This window comes from Pinus tabuliformis, chromosome 6 (assembly GCF_031772625.1).
Source record: "Pinus tabuliformis cultivar Carrire ecotype Pingquan chromosome 6, CPIR1, whole genome shotgun sequence".
Classification (NCBI taxonomy): domain Eukaryota; kingdom Viridiplantae; phylum Streptophyta; class Pinopsida; order Pinales; family Pinaceae; genus Pinus; species Pinus tabuliformis.
Genome location: NC_142292.1, coordinates 1,996,500,197 through 1,996,520,691, shown reverse-complemented (window position 1 = coordinate 1,996,520,691; position 20,495 = coordinate 1,996,500,197). Strand labels below are relative to the sequence as shown.

At 37.8% G+C, this 20,495-nt stretch overlaps 1 protein-coding gene and 1 long non-coding RNA gene across 2 annotated transcripts; one reads left to right on the top strand and one right to left on the bottom strand.

The window, feature by feature from the left end:
• Window positions 1-11,526: 11,526 nt before the first annotated feature.
• Window positions 11,527-13,301, bottom strand: LOC149267248 (uncharacterized). The gene is made up of 2 exons (XM_089410579.1): window positions 12,770-13,301; window positions 11,527-12,146 (listed from the first exon to the last, which is right to left on the bottom strand). The coding sequence occupies exons 1-2, from the start codon at window positions 13,299-13,301 to the stop codon at window positions 11,527-11,529; spliced, it is 1,152 nt and encodes a 383-aa protein (XP_089266705.1).
• Window positions 13,302-15,760: 2,459 nt separating this feature from the next.
• On the top strand, window positions 15,761-16,852 carry LOC149267247 (uncharacterized). The gene is made up of 3 exons (XR_016253067.1): window positions 15,761-16,056; window positions 16,199-16,292; window positions 16,544-16,852. It is a non-coding gene; the product is annotated as an uncharacterized LOC149267247 (long non-coding RNA).
• Window positions 16,853-20,495: the final 3,643 nt, after the last annotated feature.

Below are 20,495 nucleotides of genomic sequence, written 5' to 3'. Positions count from 1 at the left end.
ACAAGATATTGACCAATCCAATTGAAATCTATTATCAATTGAAAACAATTATGAAAAAAGTGTTAATTTAACACAACTAAAAATTAAATTATACATAAATAAAATTCTACAAAAACATGAGATGAAAATGTGACTATCCTAAAAAACAATAGTAGAATTGAACTTCACAATCTTTAAAGAGGACATTGAGTCACTATCCACCTTAACATGGCTCACTTTTTTGTTATATATGTATATATATATATTTATGATATATGGAAGAATGCAAACAATAATAATCTAGTACCATTATATGGCTCACTTTCTTGTTTATGGTTTTTTTGGGTGATATATGGAACAAGAATGCAAACAATAATAATAATCTAATTAGATTATGTTGTTTTTAGGTTTGGTCATAAACTTGAGACTTCTTATTTTATTGAAAGATAGTATATATGTTAATAATAAATTTGAAGACTCTTCTATTGAAAGATGGTATATAGGTTGATAATAAATTTGAAGACTCTCCTTCTATGGTAGTAGCCTGGTTTCGAGTAACAAATCAATAACAAAACAAATACGATGATATATATATTTTAATTATATTAATAAAAAATAAAAAAAATAAAATGAATTTAAAAATAAATTAACCAAAAAACATTTAAAATATATATGATACGGAGGAATGCATTATCACCTTAAAATTGAGAGAAAATAACCTTGATATATGCCTTTTGGTAATTCTAGTAACCATTCAAATCAAATGAGAGTCCTAGTATTCATGGTACGTGCCTTATAATTTTGATGTTTGTTCAAATTATCTTCCTAAAAACATTCTGAAATCTTAATTGCAGCTATTTAGAGAATCTCAATTTCATTATGAGGAAAAGTAATGCAAAAGGCAGAGCATTGTATAGTAAATGCTTGTTTGAATATATTTCAGCTCTTTCATACATCCAATTTCCTGATAAAGTTCAAATTTTATTAACAGGATTTGGGTTTATTTTGTGTTAGTGGGAAAAATAATTATTATCATTCTCACCAGAATTTAAATAGAAATTATTATTTATATTTGTATTCACTGTTAACATTAAAATATAAAAGTTTCTATTTATTATTTAACAATTTTTTTTTTTTTTAAATTGATATAAAATTATTTTAATGGAAGTAGATATTGAAATATATTTTTTCATGAATATTTTGAAAGTCATTAAATGTCATTATTTAATATATATATATATATATATTTATAAATTTGATATAAAATTATTTTAATGGAAGTGGATATTGGAATATATTTTTTTCATGAATATTTTAAAGTCACTGATTGCTATTATTTAACAATTTTTTTTAGATTGATATAAAATTATTTTAATGGAAGTGGATATTTAAATATATTTTTTTCATGAATATTTTTAAAGTCACTGAGTGTCAAGTTCATGTTGACATCTCTCAGACTAATTGTGAAAAACACCTTCAATGTACTAATAAATTTTGTGCTTCCAATTACTCAAGGATGATAATGATTATTAATATTTGTATTTGTATTTGTATTTTATTTATTTATTTTTCCTCGGTAAGACTAATCTAAGTACCCATGGGGATTTGAACCAGTGACCTATCACAAGGAGTGCCTTAACAGAACACACATTCACTGTCAATCCAAACCCCCGTGGGCTATAATGATTATTAATATTAATTGGAAACATGTAAGAAGATATAAGATATTACTTTGATATTTTTAGAATTTATTTGTATGTTTAGAAAAGCATTAAGAGAAGTCATAATAACATGTATTTTGAAATTGAGTTTTCATTTGAGTGTATTGATGATAGATTTTTGCATCCTAAGATGTTTTGAGAATTGTCCAATGCACAATTTCACTATGAAATTCATAGAAGTTGGTTTGCATGTTAGTGTATTGATGACAAATTTTTGCATCCCAAGATGTTTTGAGAATTATCCAATGCACACTTGCACTATGAAGCCAACGGAGGTTGAATTTTAGTTTAGCATTGTTGATTTTTTTTTGCTAATAAAAACTCAAAAATACTTTTTATCATTTAAATTAGAGTTGACCACTTCCTTGTAGTATACCCAAGAACCTATAAAACTATAGGTATGAAAGGAGACCATCTAGTTAATGTAAATTATAACAATATAAATTTATTTTCATTTTGTTTTATTAAAAAATTAAAAAATGAGAAATAACGTTTTTAATTAAGGGGAGGTTTAAAATTGAAATTTCATGAAATATAATATTTTATTATCAAGTGATTGTGTAAGCAAACTGTGAAATAATATTTAAAAAAAGGATACAAATCCAGAAAAAAAAAATCAACTCAATTCAAATTACATATTTGTAATTTTCAGATAGGCCAAAGGGAACTAGAGTAGTTCCCAGTGTAAAGGTGCATCGATTAACCTAACAACTTGTGGATCTACATGTTGCATATCTACGTTTAACCTGAATCACATATCTACGTGATATTCTCTATCAATTTGATATAATATGATAATCACATATATATACATTTCACTTTTCACAAACTAACTGTAACGAAGTATTCCCCCGCAAGAGCCTTTCATAACGGCCCTCTTAGAGTTCGAGAAGAGATGGAGATTCTTCTTCTCCCCTAATATTTGGCTTACTCCTGGGAATTGACTATCGTTGAGAAGATTGTTTATCCCTGGGACATTACTTCCCCTCATGCCAGGTCTTTATTATCTACTTGATTACATGTTGCGATGCTAGACTGGGTGGGCTTGAATACTACTTGGCCAGTCCACTTGACTTCGCTAATCCCATAGTTGAAATAGGCTACCGGGATCCAATATGTTGATCCAATAACTCTAAAAGTGTTACAATGTCTCTAATTCATATTTGATCAAGGGGAAGTCCTTTCTTTACTATTTCTTTCATTACCAGCCTGCCTTCCTATTGATTATAATTGGGCAGAATATAAGGAAGCGCTCTTTGGCATGCCTAACTATCTAATCTGTTAGCAAGATGGCATTGACTGCCCTCACCTTTCTGACATTAGGTGAGCCCTTCGTCCTAAATTTCTTGAAGGGCTAAAGCATGTTGGCATCCTATCTGTTGAATGGAGAGTAAGATTCGTCCAATGGGCAGACACATTCATTGAAAATGAAGTATAAAGATCTATCTATGGATAAGAAATAAGAGTCAGGGTCTCCACTCCTCCTTTGAGATCAAATTGAAAGCTCGCAGCAAGATTTTGAGCAAGAAGGGATGGACTAAATTAAACAAGATGGTTGGATCGTAATCCCCATGGGAGAATCGAGTGGAAAATCCAGGCTCGTAGAGCAAGTGCAGTAAGCGATAGCGAACACACCTAACACCAACGACGATCACAACGACAGCGACATTGATAGCAAATTTAAAGACATCGATACATATAGATTCCAAGTTATGTATTGGGCAATAGGTATCGCTCGACATGGCTAGCAACTTGGCATTGGAAGCCATTTTAATGATTGCATTTTTTTAATGTGATACATTTTGAAACAAAAATCAACTCAATTCAAATCACATAAATCTAAATTCTCAAAAAATTTAAAACTCACATGTTTTAACCTGAAATTCCGTGATTGTTTCACATCCCGGCATTGTAGGCAAATGTGAGGAGATTGCTAATAAACAACAACACCAGAGGCCAGTAATCAACAAAGGCCCTCATCTGAAATACCTTGTTTTTCATCTCCCGATATTCGCAGGTTGGTTTTCCAATTACACTCGTAGTTAGTAGTATTGTAGTCGAATAAACAATATTATATAAGCCATCCTATCTTACTTTGAAAATATTTGAAAGTTAGCTTTTTGGAATGATCATTTGATTATCACGAATATCAACATATTCTAAGAGCAAAGCATCTCAATACATGGAAAAGAACGTTATATAACTTATACTACAGAGCTTATCTGGCACCGAAATCTCAGAATATTTGTACTTATTTCTAAACAAAAATTACGTCCTAAATATGAACTATATCTTTCTCTCTCGAAGAAATCGATTAGTAAACTCCATGATTCTGCCTCGTTTGCCATTAATGAACTCCATCATTCTGCTTGCGTGCTTATAAGAACATATCTATACATATTTGTGTTCTCGTTGTTTCTTTTCTTTGCTGAAACCCGCCATGGAGGAGCGATGTTCATAGGTTATAATTATTATTTTAAAGATCAACAAGTTGAACACTTACACAAATCAAGATTTGGTTGACAATTAAAAAAGTGAGATCTAAGGGTGGGAGAACTTTCAATCGTCTAAAATGTATCTGATGGCAGAGAAGAGTGCAAAGTGGTAATTGAAAGAGTTCTTCTCAAAGGGAAATGCCTTACGATGTAATAAATTTAGTTGTTTGTTTTTCTAAAATTAATTTAGTTGTTAAGTTGAACTTTCTCAAGTCTTGAATTTAAAACTTCATTATTCTTATTTTTACAAAGGGGATAAAATTATTTTTTCTAATTATAAAAATATTGTAATTATTCTCATATTAGTGAAGTTTTATGGAAGTATTAAAGATAAGTATATGGTTTAAAAGTCTTGGAAAAAATATAAAGGACAAGTTGACTTTAGGGGGTATCATTCAATTGTGTCTTATTACATTGAAGATTGTAAGGCAACAAAATTGGAAACCAAATTCAACTGTATATTAACAATTGATCTCACAGAATGATGAACATATGTACATGTAAATACATAAAGAAAGTGTTGATTCGATTTTCAGGTCTTTTTGGACACTTAACAACTAATTACCATAATACACACTAACTCAAACTTAATTCCAAGGATTATGTGTCTAACATTCTCCCTTAATCCAAAGGATGTATAAAAGAGAATGAGAGCTAAAAAAGCTGAATGTCTCTAAAAAATGGTTTCAAAGGATGACCAAAAACCAAAGACGATGGTTTTCAAAAGAAAAACACAAACGATACAAAAATGTGGGAGAACTTAAGGTCTCAACCAACACCAACTCTGGAACTTTCATAGTAGTTCTCAAAACAACAAAAAATGTGGTTTTAAGGAGATTACTAACTTTGGAACCATCAATGTAGTTCCTCGCACAATTTTGAATTTGGAAGTGCCCGTTCACAAACAACTCATTCAACAAAAATTGAAGTCTCTATGCCTACAATTCTAGCTCTAACTAGTACAGGTTGTGGCTTAGGCTCACTTGTGGAGTAGAGTAGAGTAGTTAGGCATAGGGTACTAAACCAAAAGAAGAAGAAAGTAATACATAAAATAATATGCATTTTTTAATTCACAAACAACTCATTTAGCAAAAACTGAAGTCTCTTTGCCTACAATTCTAGCTCTAACTGGTAAAGGTTGTGGCTTAGGCTCACTTGTGGAGTAGAGTAGAGTAGTTAGGGATAGGGTGTTGTATAACCCAAAAGAGGAACAAAGTAATACATAAAATAATATGCGTTTTTGAAAATTATATTAAAAAAAAGACTATTTAGTTATGGTATATGTTAATAAATGGATTTGGAGTATGTTTTAATTTTTTTTTCCAAGAGTTTGTTTTCTTTTGACTTAAGGAAACATGTTAAAAATCCAGGACTCAGAGGTATCTAGCAGGAGTGAAAGCTTACCCCTTACGAACCACTAACTAGTAATTCCAAGTGGTGTGGTTTTTCTTGAATAATGGAGATGAGTGAGCTTGTATTCACAAATAACAAACAATAATGGTTGTCCTCACTACTAGTTTGACAATTGACTTATATAGGTTTTCCCACTGTGTGAAAAAATGATCCAAAATGGATTTTGGATAGACTCCTAAGTCTAAGTGTTCCTCACAGAGGAAAAATGAAAGTCCAAGGAAGTTCCTGGAATTAGCCCCATTGCAGAGATCGTCTCATTCTGAATCTACTGCAACTTGAATGGGCAAAAATGGACTTAGGATGCAAAAGTTATGGCAGAAAGAAGATGCCCTTGCTTATTTGGAAAAAGAGGCAAATCTTCAAAAAAATGGCCTAAAAGGCTTTATGAAGAAAATCGCATCAGAGGAGGTCCAAGGCGGACTTAAGCGGAAAGGGGAAGCACCCTCGATCGTCGATCCCCGACATATCGGGTTAGAGGCGGGCATAGGCATATAATATGAGCAAAAGACCCGGGCCGATGCGACACTAAGATCACCGATCGACGGATTGGCATCAGCAAGGGCATGAAACATAAGGAAAGGACCGGGTTGATGCGATATCGTGATCGCTGATATCGGCGGATTGCAATCGACGATACCATATGGAAAGACCCCGAGCCCATGCGATACACGATTGCGATCAATTGCATCGCAATATCGCGTCAGAGTCATACGACGGAGCGGGGCTACACACACACACACACACACACACACACACACACACATATGCATCGATGCGATGCGACTGGACCCGAAAGGGTTATGGATTCCGCTGCATAGGTATTTAAAGTCCACCATAAAGCCCTTTGTTGGATTTTCAAAGGTTTTAATGTATTTTTCAAATACAAAGGGAAAACCACGGAACGGGCATTTGCGACATGCGATAGCGATTTAAAAGGCAGACTTGATGGAATATAAGGCAGGATTCTATAATTTTTGAAATTCGGAAATTCAGATTTTTCTGTGTATTAACGTTTTTCGGTGTAAAAACCAAAATACAAAGGAACGACGCCCGAAGCGATATTACGGACCCGAAGGGGAATTCTAAGCCCGATTGCATAGATTTTGAGTTCCGTAAAGGCGGATTTCGAGTAGGCCTCAAGCGGTAAATGGTTTTGGGCTTGCTCCGCTCGATTCCATAGACTGGTCGACTCGTGGTTGGCAGAGGAGAGAGGAAAACCGCCTTTTTGGGCAGGTAACCTTCGTACTCCTAAGCCGCCCGAAATTGCATGATGACCGTTGGATCGGAGAACACCCAGATCGACAATGGAGATTACGACAATAGCCAAAGGCGGACCCGATATGGTTATAGAGCGGATTTAAGGGATTTTCAAGTCCGATAAAAGGCGTTTATGCAAATTTTTCAGCGTTTCCGGTGTATTTCTTTGTGTAAATAGAGAAATGATATCTTTGGGATTTCAACGCGCTAGTGGCCTTTTCCGTTGCAAAACAGGTGGCCACCATACCTTGGGACATTAGCAATGATTGTTAAACGCTCCAGAAGGAAGATGAAGGGACGACGACTGGGAGCTAGAGAGCTAGAGAGCTGAAACGAACAGACAAGCGCCAATAGGCTTAAAAGTTGTTCAATGACAGAGACAGAGGGCTTGCTGAGTCTGAGAGCACGATTGAGAGGCATAAGAAGGCAGTGCAGAGAGCTGAAGGGGCGAGAAAGCCTGAGAGTGCGATTGACAGGCAACAAAGCTGCAACAAGGTCGCTGGAAGGTTGTCGAGGATCGCTTGGAGATCAAGCGGATCACAGAGGCACGCAGAGGCCGAGAGACAGCTGAGAAGCTAGAGCCAAAGAGCCGAGAGCCTAAGAGCTAGCGCGAGAGCCTAAGAGCCAAAGCCAGAGCAAGAAGGCCGAGAGCTTCAGAGCCGGGGACAGAATGGCATTCTAAACCCATTGTTTCTGTGTTAAACCATGAACTTGAGCCAGAGAGCTTGTAAGAAGATTGCTGCCATAATCCTAGAGAGTCTAGTTGAGTTGATTAGAGCTCAAGGAGATGTAGCCCAAGAGTTTTGGATGAACTCCTCATTAAATTGTTGTCTTATGTGTGTTGTTTTATTGCTACATTTTGTCTGCCACTTTAGTTGCTGTTATATCAGTTCAATCAAATAGACTTAAAACACATAAACAATCAACCATAAACATAAGCATACACCTTATTTCAAGCACATATTCAATTCCACATTGGTTAATCATAAAGACTGGGAACATTTAAGCTTTGGAAGTGGGAGAGGTCTTTGTAAGTTAGACAAAGAGCCTAAGTGACCCATTTATTTCTTTTCAAATACTTCTTTAAAGAGGTCAGATTCATCGATGAGGAGTGATGGCTTTTCATCCCCCAAATTGATTTTTGGTTAATGTTTTACTTTAAAGTTTTTTTTTTAACAAAAACGGTTATGGTGTTTCATTATCTGCTTGGCCAATGGCCACAAATTCTGTTACAAAATGAGGAGCGCTTTCCAACATGCTGTTCTGCCAGAAGGGGAATGGCATTTTCTCTTATCCTTTTCCTCTTTTTACATTTTTCAAAATAAACTTTGAATGCTAATTGTCCTAGATGGAAAATGCAGACAAACTGATTTAATAATAAACAGTGAAACATATTTTTTCATGGGATAGGAGACCACAGAGAATCTTCGTTTCTGAGGACAGTTCCAGCTTCTAGGTGGGCAGCAATATTTGCTTGGGCGTCTGCTGCTTTGTTGTTTGCTCTTAAGACATGAAAGTATGTCAAGCGAAGCGATTTCGAGATACTTTTGATTCTGTAGAGAAGCCTTGCTAGATGCAGATCAGAGGGGTTGGAGTTGGTCACCACAGCTCTTATAATAACTTGGGAATCGCCGAGAATGTTTGCTTCCCGAATTCCCAGCTCCTTGAGGAAGATTACCCCTTGCAAGAGGGCGAGAGCCTCGGCTTGCATGCTTGATGTATGACCAAGCCCCCAGGCAAAGTTATGAGAAGAAATATTGCCTGGCATGATAATGTGACCACCTGCCCCAGCTTTCCCAGGGTTCCCTTTAGCTGCTCCATCAAAAAAGAGAGAAGGAATTAATTGTTTGGACAGCCATTCCTGGAATTCAATCTCAGTTTTTCTGATTTGCCAAACTTCCAGTTCTGGAGGTGGCCTTCTTGGTTTATGGAAGTTAATCTTGAAGGCTGTTCCCAGCTCTCTGTCCTGTTGGCTGAGGTTTGAATCGTCATCTATGCCTTCCAACCACTCACTTAGTTGGGACTTCACTGTATTAGCTACTATTCTGTGATCCTGAGCTTTGTCTCGAAAAATCCTCCTGTTCCTTTCTAGCCAGATCTGCCAACTAGTGAATTTTGGCAAAGCGCTCCATGCTGCTCTGATCTTTTTGTTCTTTGGTTGAGCACCTGGGTATCTGTCCATCCAACCTGCAAACAGCTCTTGAACTGAAGTGGGGAAATTAAAATCAAGATGCCAATTGTCCAGCAGATCTTGCCAAACAGATTTAGTGAAATTACACTCGATCATTATATGGAGAGCGGTTTCAAAATTTGATTTACACATGACACATCTGGATGGTCCCTTAAATCCTCTGATTTGAAGTCTGTCCTCGGTAAGAATTTTTTGGTGGCTAACAATCCAGCAAAAATGGTCGATTTTTGGTATGGACGGGAAGTTCCATATCCCTGCCCAGGGAGCTGGGTTGGGAGGGACGTTTGGACGCTCTAAGAACTTGTAGTAACCCTGTTTGACTGTGTAACCAGAGCGACTGTTTTCCCAGCCTCTTGCATCCTTTCTGTTGGCGTGGAGGGGAGCCAATCCATGGAGATGAGCTTTGAAGTTAGTCCATTCATTTTCCAGATCGCTGGGCACTGGCAACCGCTTCCAGCCCGTCCAGTAATTCTCTGTCCATTCTGACAGATCCCACAGCGTGTGTATGTGCGCTGCCTCCATCCAATTTCTGAGCGCTGTAAAATTGCCTGCGTCTACCAAAGGGGGGCGATTCATTATTTTGTCCTTCCAAACCTGCGTTTTCTTACCATTACCGGGAATCCAATGGGCACAGCTGTTAATCATCGGCGCGATTTTGCTAAGGAGAATGCTGAGATGCGATCTGGTTGATTCTTTGGGGTGGTCTAAGCACCGGAGCCTTGGGCCTCTAAAATACTTTTTCCAAAGCGCAATCTGAGCCCAGCTAGGATTCGGGGCGATAATTTTCCATGCTAGTTTGGCTCCCATAGCAAGGTTTTTGGCAAACAGATCTTTGAGATTTAATCCTCCTTCAAGATAAGGTTTTGTGACTGTATCCCAGTTGATTAGAGAGAATTTCTTGTCATTATGCTTGCCTCCTCTCCAAAAAAATCCCCTGATTAATTCATCCATTTTTTTTATAGTTCCCACTGGAGCCAGAAGGACCGCAAATCTGAAGATCGGAAGGCTGTTGAGGACCGCTTTGATGAGCACAGCTTTGCCAGCGATGTTAAGCCAAGAGGAACCCCAGGAATTCATCTTCGATTTGAATTTATCTATGAGGGGATTCCAGTCTTTGCTTGTCACTTTCTTGTTGAAGACTGGCAGCCCAAGATACTTGAAAGAGGACCAACTATTGGAGGCAGAAAATCCCAAACATCTAGCTATGGAGGATGCAGTGGAAGCAGGAGTATTCCAACAAAAGATCTGGCATTTCCCTTGTTTAGCTCACTGCCTGAGATTCGACAGAAGTCATCCAATACTGCTTTGAATTTGATGGCTGATTGAAGAGTTGCAGCTCCCAGGAGAAGAGTATCGTCAGCGAAGAGTGCATGATTGATGCGCTTCACTCCTCTTGCAATGCACAATCCGTTAATAACATGATCCTGCTGCTTTTTGTTCAGATAAAAACTAAGAACAGAGGCTTGAATGACAAAGAGGAGGGGTGAAAGAGGGCACCCCTGCCTCAGCCCTCTAGTAGCTTTGAAAAATTCAGCGGCCCTTCCATTCACTAGAGGAGCAATCCAGGGCTCCGCAATACAGGCTTTTATCCACTTTATAAAGCTTTGCCCAAATCCCATTTTAAGCATTACATCAAACAAAAATTTATGATTAACACGATCAAATGCATTCGATAGGTCGAGTTTGATGACCATACCTCTTTCCTTACGATGCTGACTGGAATGGATTGCCTCCTGGACCAGCACGAAATTGTCTACTAGCTGTCTGCCTTTGATGAATCCCCCTTGATTGTCCGGAATGATTTTGGGGAGGAATCTTTTCAGCTTGTTTGCTATCACTTTGGTGATCACTTTGTACCCGATGTTGCATAGAGAAATTGGGCGGAATCTGCTGAAGGTGTTTGCCCCCTTTTCCTTAGGGATGAGAGCTAGGAATGCCGAATTAGTGCAGCCTCCAATCTTCTGACAGTTCTGTGATTTCTGGATCATTTTGATGAATTCCTTCTCAATAATCTGCCAACATGTTTGTAAGAATCTAGGGGTGAAACCGTCCGGGCCCGGGGCTTTATCCGGATCCATGGCGAATAGAGCCTCCTTGACTTCTTTGGGTGTGATTATGCCTTCCAGAGCCTGATTGATTTTGGGTGAGATGATCTTAGGAACAGCATCTAAGAGGCTGAGATTATGGTCTGCTCTGATATCCTCTCTGTACAGATTCTCAAAATGCTCAGAGGCTGCTTTTTTTTATGCTAGTAAAGTCCCTTAAAACACTGCTTTCTTCTTTTATTTCTTTGATAGAGTTCCGGCCTTTCCTAGCTTGAGCCTGCTTGTGAAAAAAGGAGGTATTCCTGTCTCCGGATTTAAGCCAAAGACTTCTAGATTTGAGTCTCCAATACTCTTCTTCGGCCAGGCATGCTTTATGAAAGTTTTGCTGAAGCTTGGCCTCCTTTTCCAGGTCTTCATTTGAAATATCAGCTGTTTCTAGCTGGAGGTGATGCCGTTCCAGATCTGAGTGAGTTTTTTTTCCTTTCCTCAGCTGGATTGGGCAAGGTCCTGGCCCAATTTTTTAGCATGGCTTTCACTCTTCTGAGTTTTTCTTCCCATACAAAGAAGGCAGAGCCCTTGACTGGGCTTTTCCAGCAGTCTCTGACCTTATCCATGAAGTCTGCCTCCTTGATCCAGAGAGAGCAGAATCTGAATGGAATAGGCCCCAGATCCGGAGGAGTCAGTAACTCCAGGCTGATTGGTTTGTGGTCTGATGTACTGTTGTGCAGGATGCGCGATCTAGCTTCCAACCCAATGAGTAGGAAGGAGCTTTGAACCAGGAAGCGGTCCAATCTTGCCGCTATGTGTCCCGGCCCAGCCCTTTTGTTTGACCATGTGAACTTGCCGATGGTTGGCTTAATATCGATCAGGTCCCAGCCTTGCATGAGATCCTCTACTGTTTCTCTTGCTGGATCCCTGACAATACTGCCTCCTCTCTTTTCTGATGGCAGGAGGGTGAGATTGAAGTCTCCTGCAATGATGATGTTCTCCAAGTCTTCCCGGTCTGCCAAATTTTTTATGGAGTCCCAACATAATTTTTTTTCACCTGCATTATTTGGAGCATATACATTGACTAGACTCATAATTGTATTAGATTCTAGATGATGCAACTTTAACAATATCCAATGAGTATTTAGGGTTTTAGAGATGAGGGAGAACTTATGAGGATTCCAGAGCGACCCAAGTCCTCCTGAAGCTCCTCGAGCCGAAGTTGCATGCGCGCCATCTTTTTTCCAAAACTTTCTACTTGCTTGGAGGAAGGATGATTCCTCCATCTTAGTCTCCTGGATGAGGAGGATGTCTGGGGATTCCTGCCTTATCAGACTTCTCATCGCCTCTTCCTTGACTTTGGATCCCATACCCCTACAGTTCCAGGAGACAATCTTCATTACTTATTTTTGTTGTGGAGAGCTCCTTTGGAGCTCTGGATTGGGGCCTTCTTCGTCTTCGGAGTTTTTGATAGGAGTTTCTCGAGCGTAGGCTGGCTGCCCTGGAGCTTGTCTTTGTATGTTTCTTGTTCCCTTTTTTCTTTTGAAGACATTCGGCCTCTTGTAGATCTTCTGGGGGTGGATTGTGATTCCCCTATTTCCCCTTCTTCCTCCGACTCGTCGGATTCATGGGTTTCCTCCTCGTCTTCAGATGTCTTTTCTTTGGGAATCTCTGGTTCACTTTTAGATTTAGTCGGGGAGACTTCTTTCGGGATTTCAGCATCCTGGGAAACTATGGTTTCTGATCCCAGGATCTCATATCTGTTTCCTTGACTTTCCATGGGTTGCTTCTGAGCAGGCGCTGTTTGGGGTGTTCTGATGTTAGCATTAGCGGCCTTCCTGGAGGTAGTTCTGGATCTCTTCACCTGGTTCCATCCTTCCTCTTTCCCTTTATCTTCAGCCCCTTTGGCCGGGCAGTCTCTGGCGAAATGTCCATAGACTTGGCACTTCCGACATTTGAATGGCAGCTGCTCGTAGTCAAGCTTCTGGATATGTGTCCACGGACCCACCCTTATTTTGACAGCTTCAGGAAGACCAACCTCCAGATCCACCTCCACGCAGATTCTGGCACAGTCATACTGGTCTCTATTGTTGGCCGTATCAATGAATTTCCCGAGGGTGTTCCCGATGTGCTTTAGGGAATCCCAGTTCCAGCAATGGACCGGAAGATTGGGGAGTCTTACCCATACTGGGACTGCTGAAGGCACGTCCATTGCCGGATCGAAATCTGGCGTCCATTTGTTCAGGTATAACCCTTGAGGTCCCATGAAATATGGTCCATTTCTGAAAATGAGATCTTTGTCTTCTTTTTCTGAGAATTCGAAAAGAAAGTATCCTCTTCCAAGAAAATAAGAAGTAACCTTGCCCTGGATCAACGGAGCCCAGTTTCTGGAGACCCAGCTCTCTGTTGATTTAGGAGAGGGCCAGAGACCTGTAAACTGACCCACTAGGGCACGTTCCGACAACGAAAGGGCTACTTGGATTGGACCTTCGGGAGGAAGGGCGATCTCAGGGATGTCATCGAGCCTTTTGACGAACTTTGCGGCTTCCACTGCTTTCTTCTTGGGGAGCGAGGCCAACAAGGATCTGAAGGCCTCAGCTGCAGAGGGAGGGGGAGGGGAGGAGGAAGATCCCGGGGGAGGGTCCGGATCTTCCATGGGGAGCCAGCTCTAACCGCAGCTGGAAAAGGGGAGAGAAGGGCGGGCAAACGCACAGCTCTAACCGCAGCGGGAAGGAGAGAGAGGGGTGGGCAAGCGCAGGGCAAGAGCACCCACGCACAGCCACCAAGGATGGGCCGAGGCAGGGCGGATCCGCAGGGGCGGACCACGCAGAACAGAGCCGAGCGCAGCAGCAGGTCCCAAACCTTAGCAATTGTTCAACACCACCACAAAAATTCAATGTTTTACTTTAAAGTTATGGTGAACCATATTTGGATTAAATTTTTCGATTAAAATAAGTTTCTCATCATCACTTTGTAATTATGTTTAAAGATGTCAGAGAATGGTTTTTATAAATAGATAAAATTTTGAAGTATCCAAAACCATGTTACTATTTTATCTTTTTATAATCAAAATTGCAATTAGAATGTTTAACTTTATATGAAGTGGCGAAAATATTAAATATATATTATTGAAAAACATCTTTAATCATTTTTTAAAATAAAATTGTAAAACACAAGGAAAAAAATAATATTTACAAAGTTTTAAGAAATAATTAACTTGCCTGTGCTACATAGCAAATTGGATTAAAGAACTTTATTTATTGATTGAAGAATATATATATATATATAATTTATGTTTTTAAGACTGTGCTACATAGCAAATTGGATTAAAGAACTTTATTTATTGATTGAAGAATATATATATATATATAATTTATGTTTTTAAGAGTGAATTGAAGACCAAATTATTATTTTTTTAAAATGATGTTTGCTTCTTTTATTATTATTAATTTTTAAATAATTTTTTTTTATTAATTAAAAAATAAATATTGAAAAGATCTATTATAACGTCTCTTTAAAATTATTTATATATTCTTTTTCACAAAAATAAACATGTTGTTTTCCAATCTTTTTTTCTACTTCTTCCATCAATAAAAATTATTATATATCTTTTTATTTACACAATGTTTCCTCTTTTAATTGTCAATCTATTATCGACTAAGGTGTTGGCTTAGCCAACCTTCCCCATTGTCCAAGGATGGAATTATTGTTTTTGTATTTTCATTTTCTAATGTTTTGTCCTTATAAAATTATATACACATAAAAAGGGGTTGATATTATATAGGTGGTGGACACATAAAATCAAGCCTCGACTAAGGTGTTGGCTTAGCCAACCTTGCCCATTGTCCAAGGATGGAATTATTGTTTTTGTATTTTCATTACCTAATGTTTTGTCCTTATAAAATTATATACACATAAAAAGGGTTGATATTATATAGGTGGTGGACACATAAAACCAAGCTTTCATGTTTTGTTTGCAATGATTTAATTTAATTTTTTTAACCACATGGTGAATTGGTCACTGCCAGTCTTAATCTATGGGAGACCTAGGATCAATCCTCATAGCTGCCTCTATAACACCAGGAGTACATCCAACTAAAACATCAGGAGTACATCCAACTGCCTGCAAGTCGATATACTAAGATCCTATGATTTTGATGTTTTGTTCGCAATGATTTTTTTTTTTTTTTTTAACCACATGGTGTATCGGTAACTGCTAGTCCTAATCTATGGGAGACCCAAGATCAATTCTCGTAGCTGTCTCTATAACACCAGGGGTACATCCAACTCCCTGCAGGTTGATATACTAAGATCCTATGATTTTAGCAAGAGCTAGACTCACGAACCGCCAAAACGGGATTGGGGAATCTGCCTCTTTAACTATCACCACAGGGACTCCCTGCAGGTCGATATACTAAGATCCTATGATTTTAGCAAGAGCTAGACTCACGCACCGCCAAAACAGGATTGGGAAATCTGCCTCTTTAACTATCACCACAGGGACAATGTACTCAATGAGATTTGAACTTCGCAATGATTTAATTACCTTGGAAGTTTCAACATGTATAGAGGGTTCTAGACCCCTTTGAGGGCTTTTCATGGCTACCCTATGCATTCGTGGAGGCCTCACAGCCTGCGGCCCATGTGATATGTTACATTTGGAAGTATTATCCACAACTTGATCAACTCGTTGACATGTGGAAATCTCGACGACAGGGATCGCTAAGGGTTTAATCTACGATGATTATGACTCTGACTTAGTTACCTACCCACGAATACTGATGCTTTGGCCTCATTTGCAATTGCACCAGTTTTGGAAACACGATCTGCAATCGGTGAATTAAGATGGCAAACTAGGGTTTTTCCTCACATAGTAAAGATTTGCATAATGAATTATTTTCCAGTCTTGCTGCTATCGCCGATGGAAGAGAATTTTACTTAAGACTGAGGCAGGGTTTCACATCCAGGTTTGAAATCGACCCATATCTCTATTCTTTTAACTTCTTTTTTTACGTATATAACCCTCTATAACTACTTCTAAGATTTTGGGTATTTTCATCGGCTAGATTGTTTATTTCTCAGCTTAATGATATGTAATTGAATGTGTAGGTCAAACCTTGGAATTTCATCAGGATTTTGGTTATGTCCACTGTTTTCTCCATAATTCTTAGCATTGACACTCCATTATTATGGATTTCACAAGGTAACATTCTTAAGAATCTAGTCCTAATTTCAAACCCTAACTTGTCTTCTTTAAAAAGGGTCTCCCATTAATTGCATGCATATTCGAAATTGACATATTGTATTATGAAACAAAGTCTTAATGCAGAGATTTCTCCTCCCTTACCACTGGTAAAAATATTATAATTGTTTTGACAATTTTTTTCACATTGATTATAATAATTTCCTAAGGAATGTGAGGATTAACTGAGGAACTCTTCTTATTTTTCACAGGTTAGTCTCAACGGAGTTGGGGTCTTTGGTTTGGCATTTCTTGTATTAAATGCTCACAATTTCTCTTCCTTTCGCCACGGCTGCTACAGGGGATTATTTATCTTTATCTTTCACAGGTTATCAATGCCATAGACATGCCCAACTTTTCTGGCTCATATGCAAATCTCTTGATTTTAGGGTTTTACAGAGAGGGTCGTATCTAGCCAGAATTTCACTTATTTGAATGCATCCCTGTCTGGAAAGTTGCACTAAAAGTATTTGGGGAAAATTCCCATTTTCTGTATACAATTGTTATAATAATTGTATTTTACAATGGGTTTACCGTTCTATAAATTTCTAGATTTTCTCACTTTAAAGTTTGATATGTGGTCGATACCTGTGTTACCAAGAATGCAAACTTTCCTTGATTCATTTCTAGAATAGCATTGCATCTTGTTCTCTCGAAATTTACTGTGCATGTCAATGATACATGTGTACCTAGGTATGGTTTCTTTAACTTATGTATAATTTAAGGTCGAAGCCTGTAAGGTTGGGCAATACTTATTTCCTTGTGCAATTATTATGATTATTTTGGTGATAATGGCCTTACCATCCTCTTTATTTATCATGTATGCATACAAGATTTCTTTCACTACAATCTATGTATTGTTTTTGACAATATCTTCGTAGTAGCTCTGTAATTGGTATTTTGATATAATAGCCTCGGTACTAAGCCAAGGACCTGGAGGACACCTGTCATGGGGGACCATTACGAATTCTCTTTGTGCTTTCTTAATACATTTGCCCATGACTATTTGTCCCTTGGCCAATTGACAAGGTCCCTTGTCATGGCCTGCAACAACTAACTTGGGTATAACTGTCCTACTCTTTACTTGTCTGTGATAAGTTTTTATATTATAATAAATGCATATACCTTCAATATATACATACATATCTTTAACTTTCCTGTAGTTGTTAAAAGCATAGTCTAATTTTAGAAGTGTCTCATTTGTTTTCGAAACAAATGCTAACATTCTTCTACCTTAGCTCCATCTTTCTATTTTCTGTTCACACCCACTTCTGTATTGGTTGCCAGGGTTGGTCCTTGGTCAGGGTTCCTGTTCAAATCCTTAAACATAACCCTTTGTCCCGGTGCCACTAGATTTCCTACAATTATTTAGTCCAAATCCACACTTATATACACATTTTCATTAGAAGGAAACTAGCAAAAATTATCCATTCTTTTCTTTTACTCGAACACATATAGGAAACAATATGAGCTACTTTGATATTTCCTAAAACCTGTCATAGTTATAAACTGTAGAATGAATGTAATTAACACAGATTCATTTCCACGAAATTATATATACTTATCTAGGAAATACCTGAAAAAGGCTTCCCCGTTTATCCCAACCATGAACTTCACTTCTCTGTAGTTCCCCCGAGCTCTACACCATGAACTTCACTTCTCTGTAGTCCCCCCGAGCTCTACTCCTTTCTGTCAGAACAACAAATCAACAATTCATTTCTTACTTCATACCTCCTTAACCCTTAGCAGCAGCGTCCTGCTAATTTCTAGGTACATGTACGGTCTTTATCTCCCATTGTCCCTTTCTTTTTATGAAGAAAACTGTTATCTCTTGCAATCCTTTTTCAATCAGTTCCACCTCATGAATTTGATCTCCAGTCATGAATTTCATGGTGGTTTGTACAACCAACAGTTAAACAGTTCAATTTCTTGGTGGTTTTCGCAGCAAAAAGAGGATTCTTCTTCTTTTTGTTCCCGCCCCTTCTTGGGAATAACTTTATTCCAAAATTTTCCAGTTACTCCGACTTTTCAATCACATGTTCAATACAACAACCATAGAAATAAAATAAAGTTACTAGGGTATTACATCTCCCTTCCCACTTTGACTTTTCAACTACATGTTAAATACAACAGCCAATCATAAAAATGGTATTACATCTCCCTTCCCACTTTGACTTTTCAACCACATCCATAAAAATAAAATAAACTTTTCAACTACATGTTAAATACAACAGCCAATCATAAAAATGGTATTACATCTCCCTTTCCACTTTGACTTTTCAACCACATCCATAAAAATAAAATAAACTTACTAGGGTATTACATCTCCCTTCTCACTTTGACTTTTCAACCACATGTTCAATACAACAGGCACCACATGTTCAATACAACAGGCAGCTGAACAACAGCCAGCCATAAAAATAAACTTACTAGGGGTATTACATCTCCCTTGTTCCTTATTACATCTCCCTTTCCCTTAAAAAGGAACTAACAGAGGAACATTGTTAGTGGAAGGAGCTAACAGAGGAACATTGTTCCTTATTACATCCCCCTTCCCCTTAAAAAGGAACTAACAGAGGAACATTGTTAGTGGTGTTTTCATTCTTCTGTGTTAGTGGTGTTTTCATTTTTCCATTTTCCTTGAAACAATATAGGAAAAACTTCACTCATTTCATCATCCATCTCCCAAGTGGCATCCTGAGGAACAAAGTGCTTCTATTGCACTTTAACTAGGCGATGGTTCAATTCTGGAGTAAAACTCACTTTTCTTCCAAATTCATATTCAATACGAACTTATCTTGCACATTTATCTAATGGACACCCGACAAGGGTCAAAAATATCAATATAACCACTTCTAATGGACACCCAACAAGGGTCAAAAACATCACTATAACCACATTATTAATAATATCAATATAACCACTTCTAATGGACACCCAACAAGGGTCAAAAACATCACTATAACCACATTATTAATAGTAATTGACATCAAAAGATTATCTTGCACATTTATCTAATGGTCATTCCTGGTAATATGCAATTTATGAATTGACTTTACCGCACAATCTAATTCCAATTTTATACCATTCTTATACCATTCATACAATAATCATATTAGTTTTTAAGGAGTATTTACTTACCTTGCTACCCATGGTGCTCGTAGCTATACATAATGATCTGTTACATTATACAACAATCATAATTTCACAATATCAAATATACATCAACCACACATTATTATTATGCAACATCGTAATTTCACAATATCAAATTTACATCTACCACACATTATCATAATTTCACAATATCAAATCTACATCAACCACGCATTATTAGAATTTATGACAACTTCTTTTCCATTCCACTTTCATAGTGGTTATATCTTCTTTTTGTTCAAGTGGACTCAGTCATGTCCATTTTGATTATTCCGCCATCTTCTTTTGTTCTCTTTTCATCTTTTATTTTATGCATAGGGTTTGATCAAGGTTTTGCTTCTCGGGTTGAGTTCCCTCGTTGAGCTCTTCTAAAGTTACCTATTTCTCTTTCGCTTTGTATTTTCCACTTTCTTTCCTTACACCCAACAAACCATCAAGACCAAATCACAAAAACCACAAAAGACAAGACAAAGGAAACCACTTCACACCGTTTGGTGTAGGAGTCCCATCCAGAATACACCCTGGTTGTCAATGCAGTGGGTGTTACTGTTGTTCCTTGGCTGCAATGGCGCATAGAGTGATGTATGGTGACTTTGGTGGGAACAAGTGTGACTCTGTGGAAAATCATGTGCAATGCATGGAGGCTCTAATACACAAAGGGAAAATGAGTGAGTCCCTTAGAAACTTGTAATAGTACGTAACTTGAAAGGAACACACGAGCATAAAAACATCACAAGCTAATCTACGAAACAGTTCACAAGTTAACAGTGATGGAATTAAACAACAATATCCATTCAACAAGATTTGTTCCAATGCGAATGAAATAGTTCATAAGCATAAGTGTAAGTTAAATAACATACATTGCAAACATAACACGAATAATCTTACTATATTAACTACATATGCATGAAAACGTGCCGATTCCAATCTTTTATTAAGTGAAAGTTCCATTCACACATATACTGTGCTGACTCTAATCTTTTATTAAGTGAAAGTTTCATTCACACA

What these genes read in the sequence shown, in the direction of transcription:
- LOC149267248 (XM_089410579.1), bottom strand. Translation starts at nt 13,301, where the DNA reads ATGGACGTGCCTTCAGCAGTCCCAGTATGGGTAAGACTCCCCAATCTT. An exon ending in CTCCCCGACTAAATCTAAAA is followed by an intron (nt 12,147 to 12,769) that starts GTGAACCAGAGA and finishes CAAATAATGCAG; the next exon opens with GTGAAAAAAAATTATGTTGG.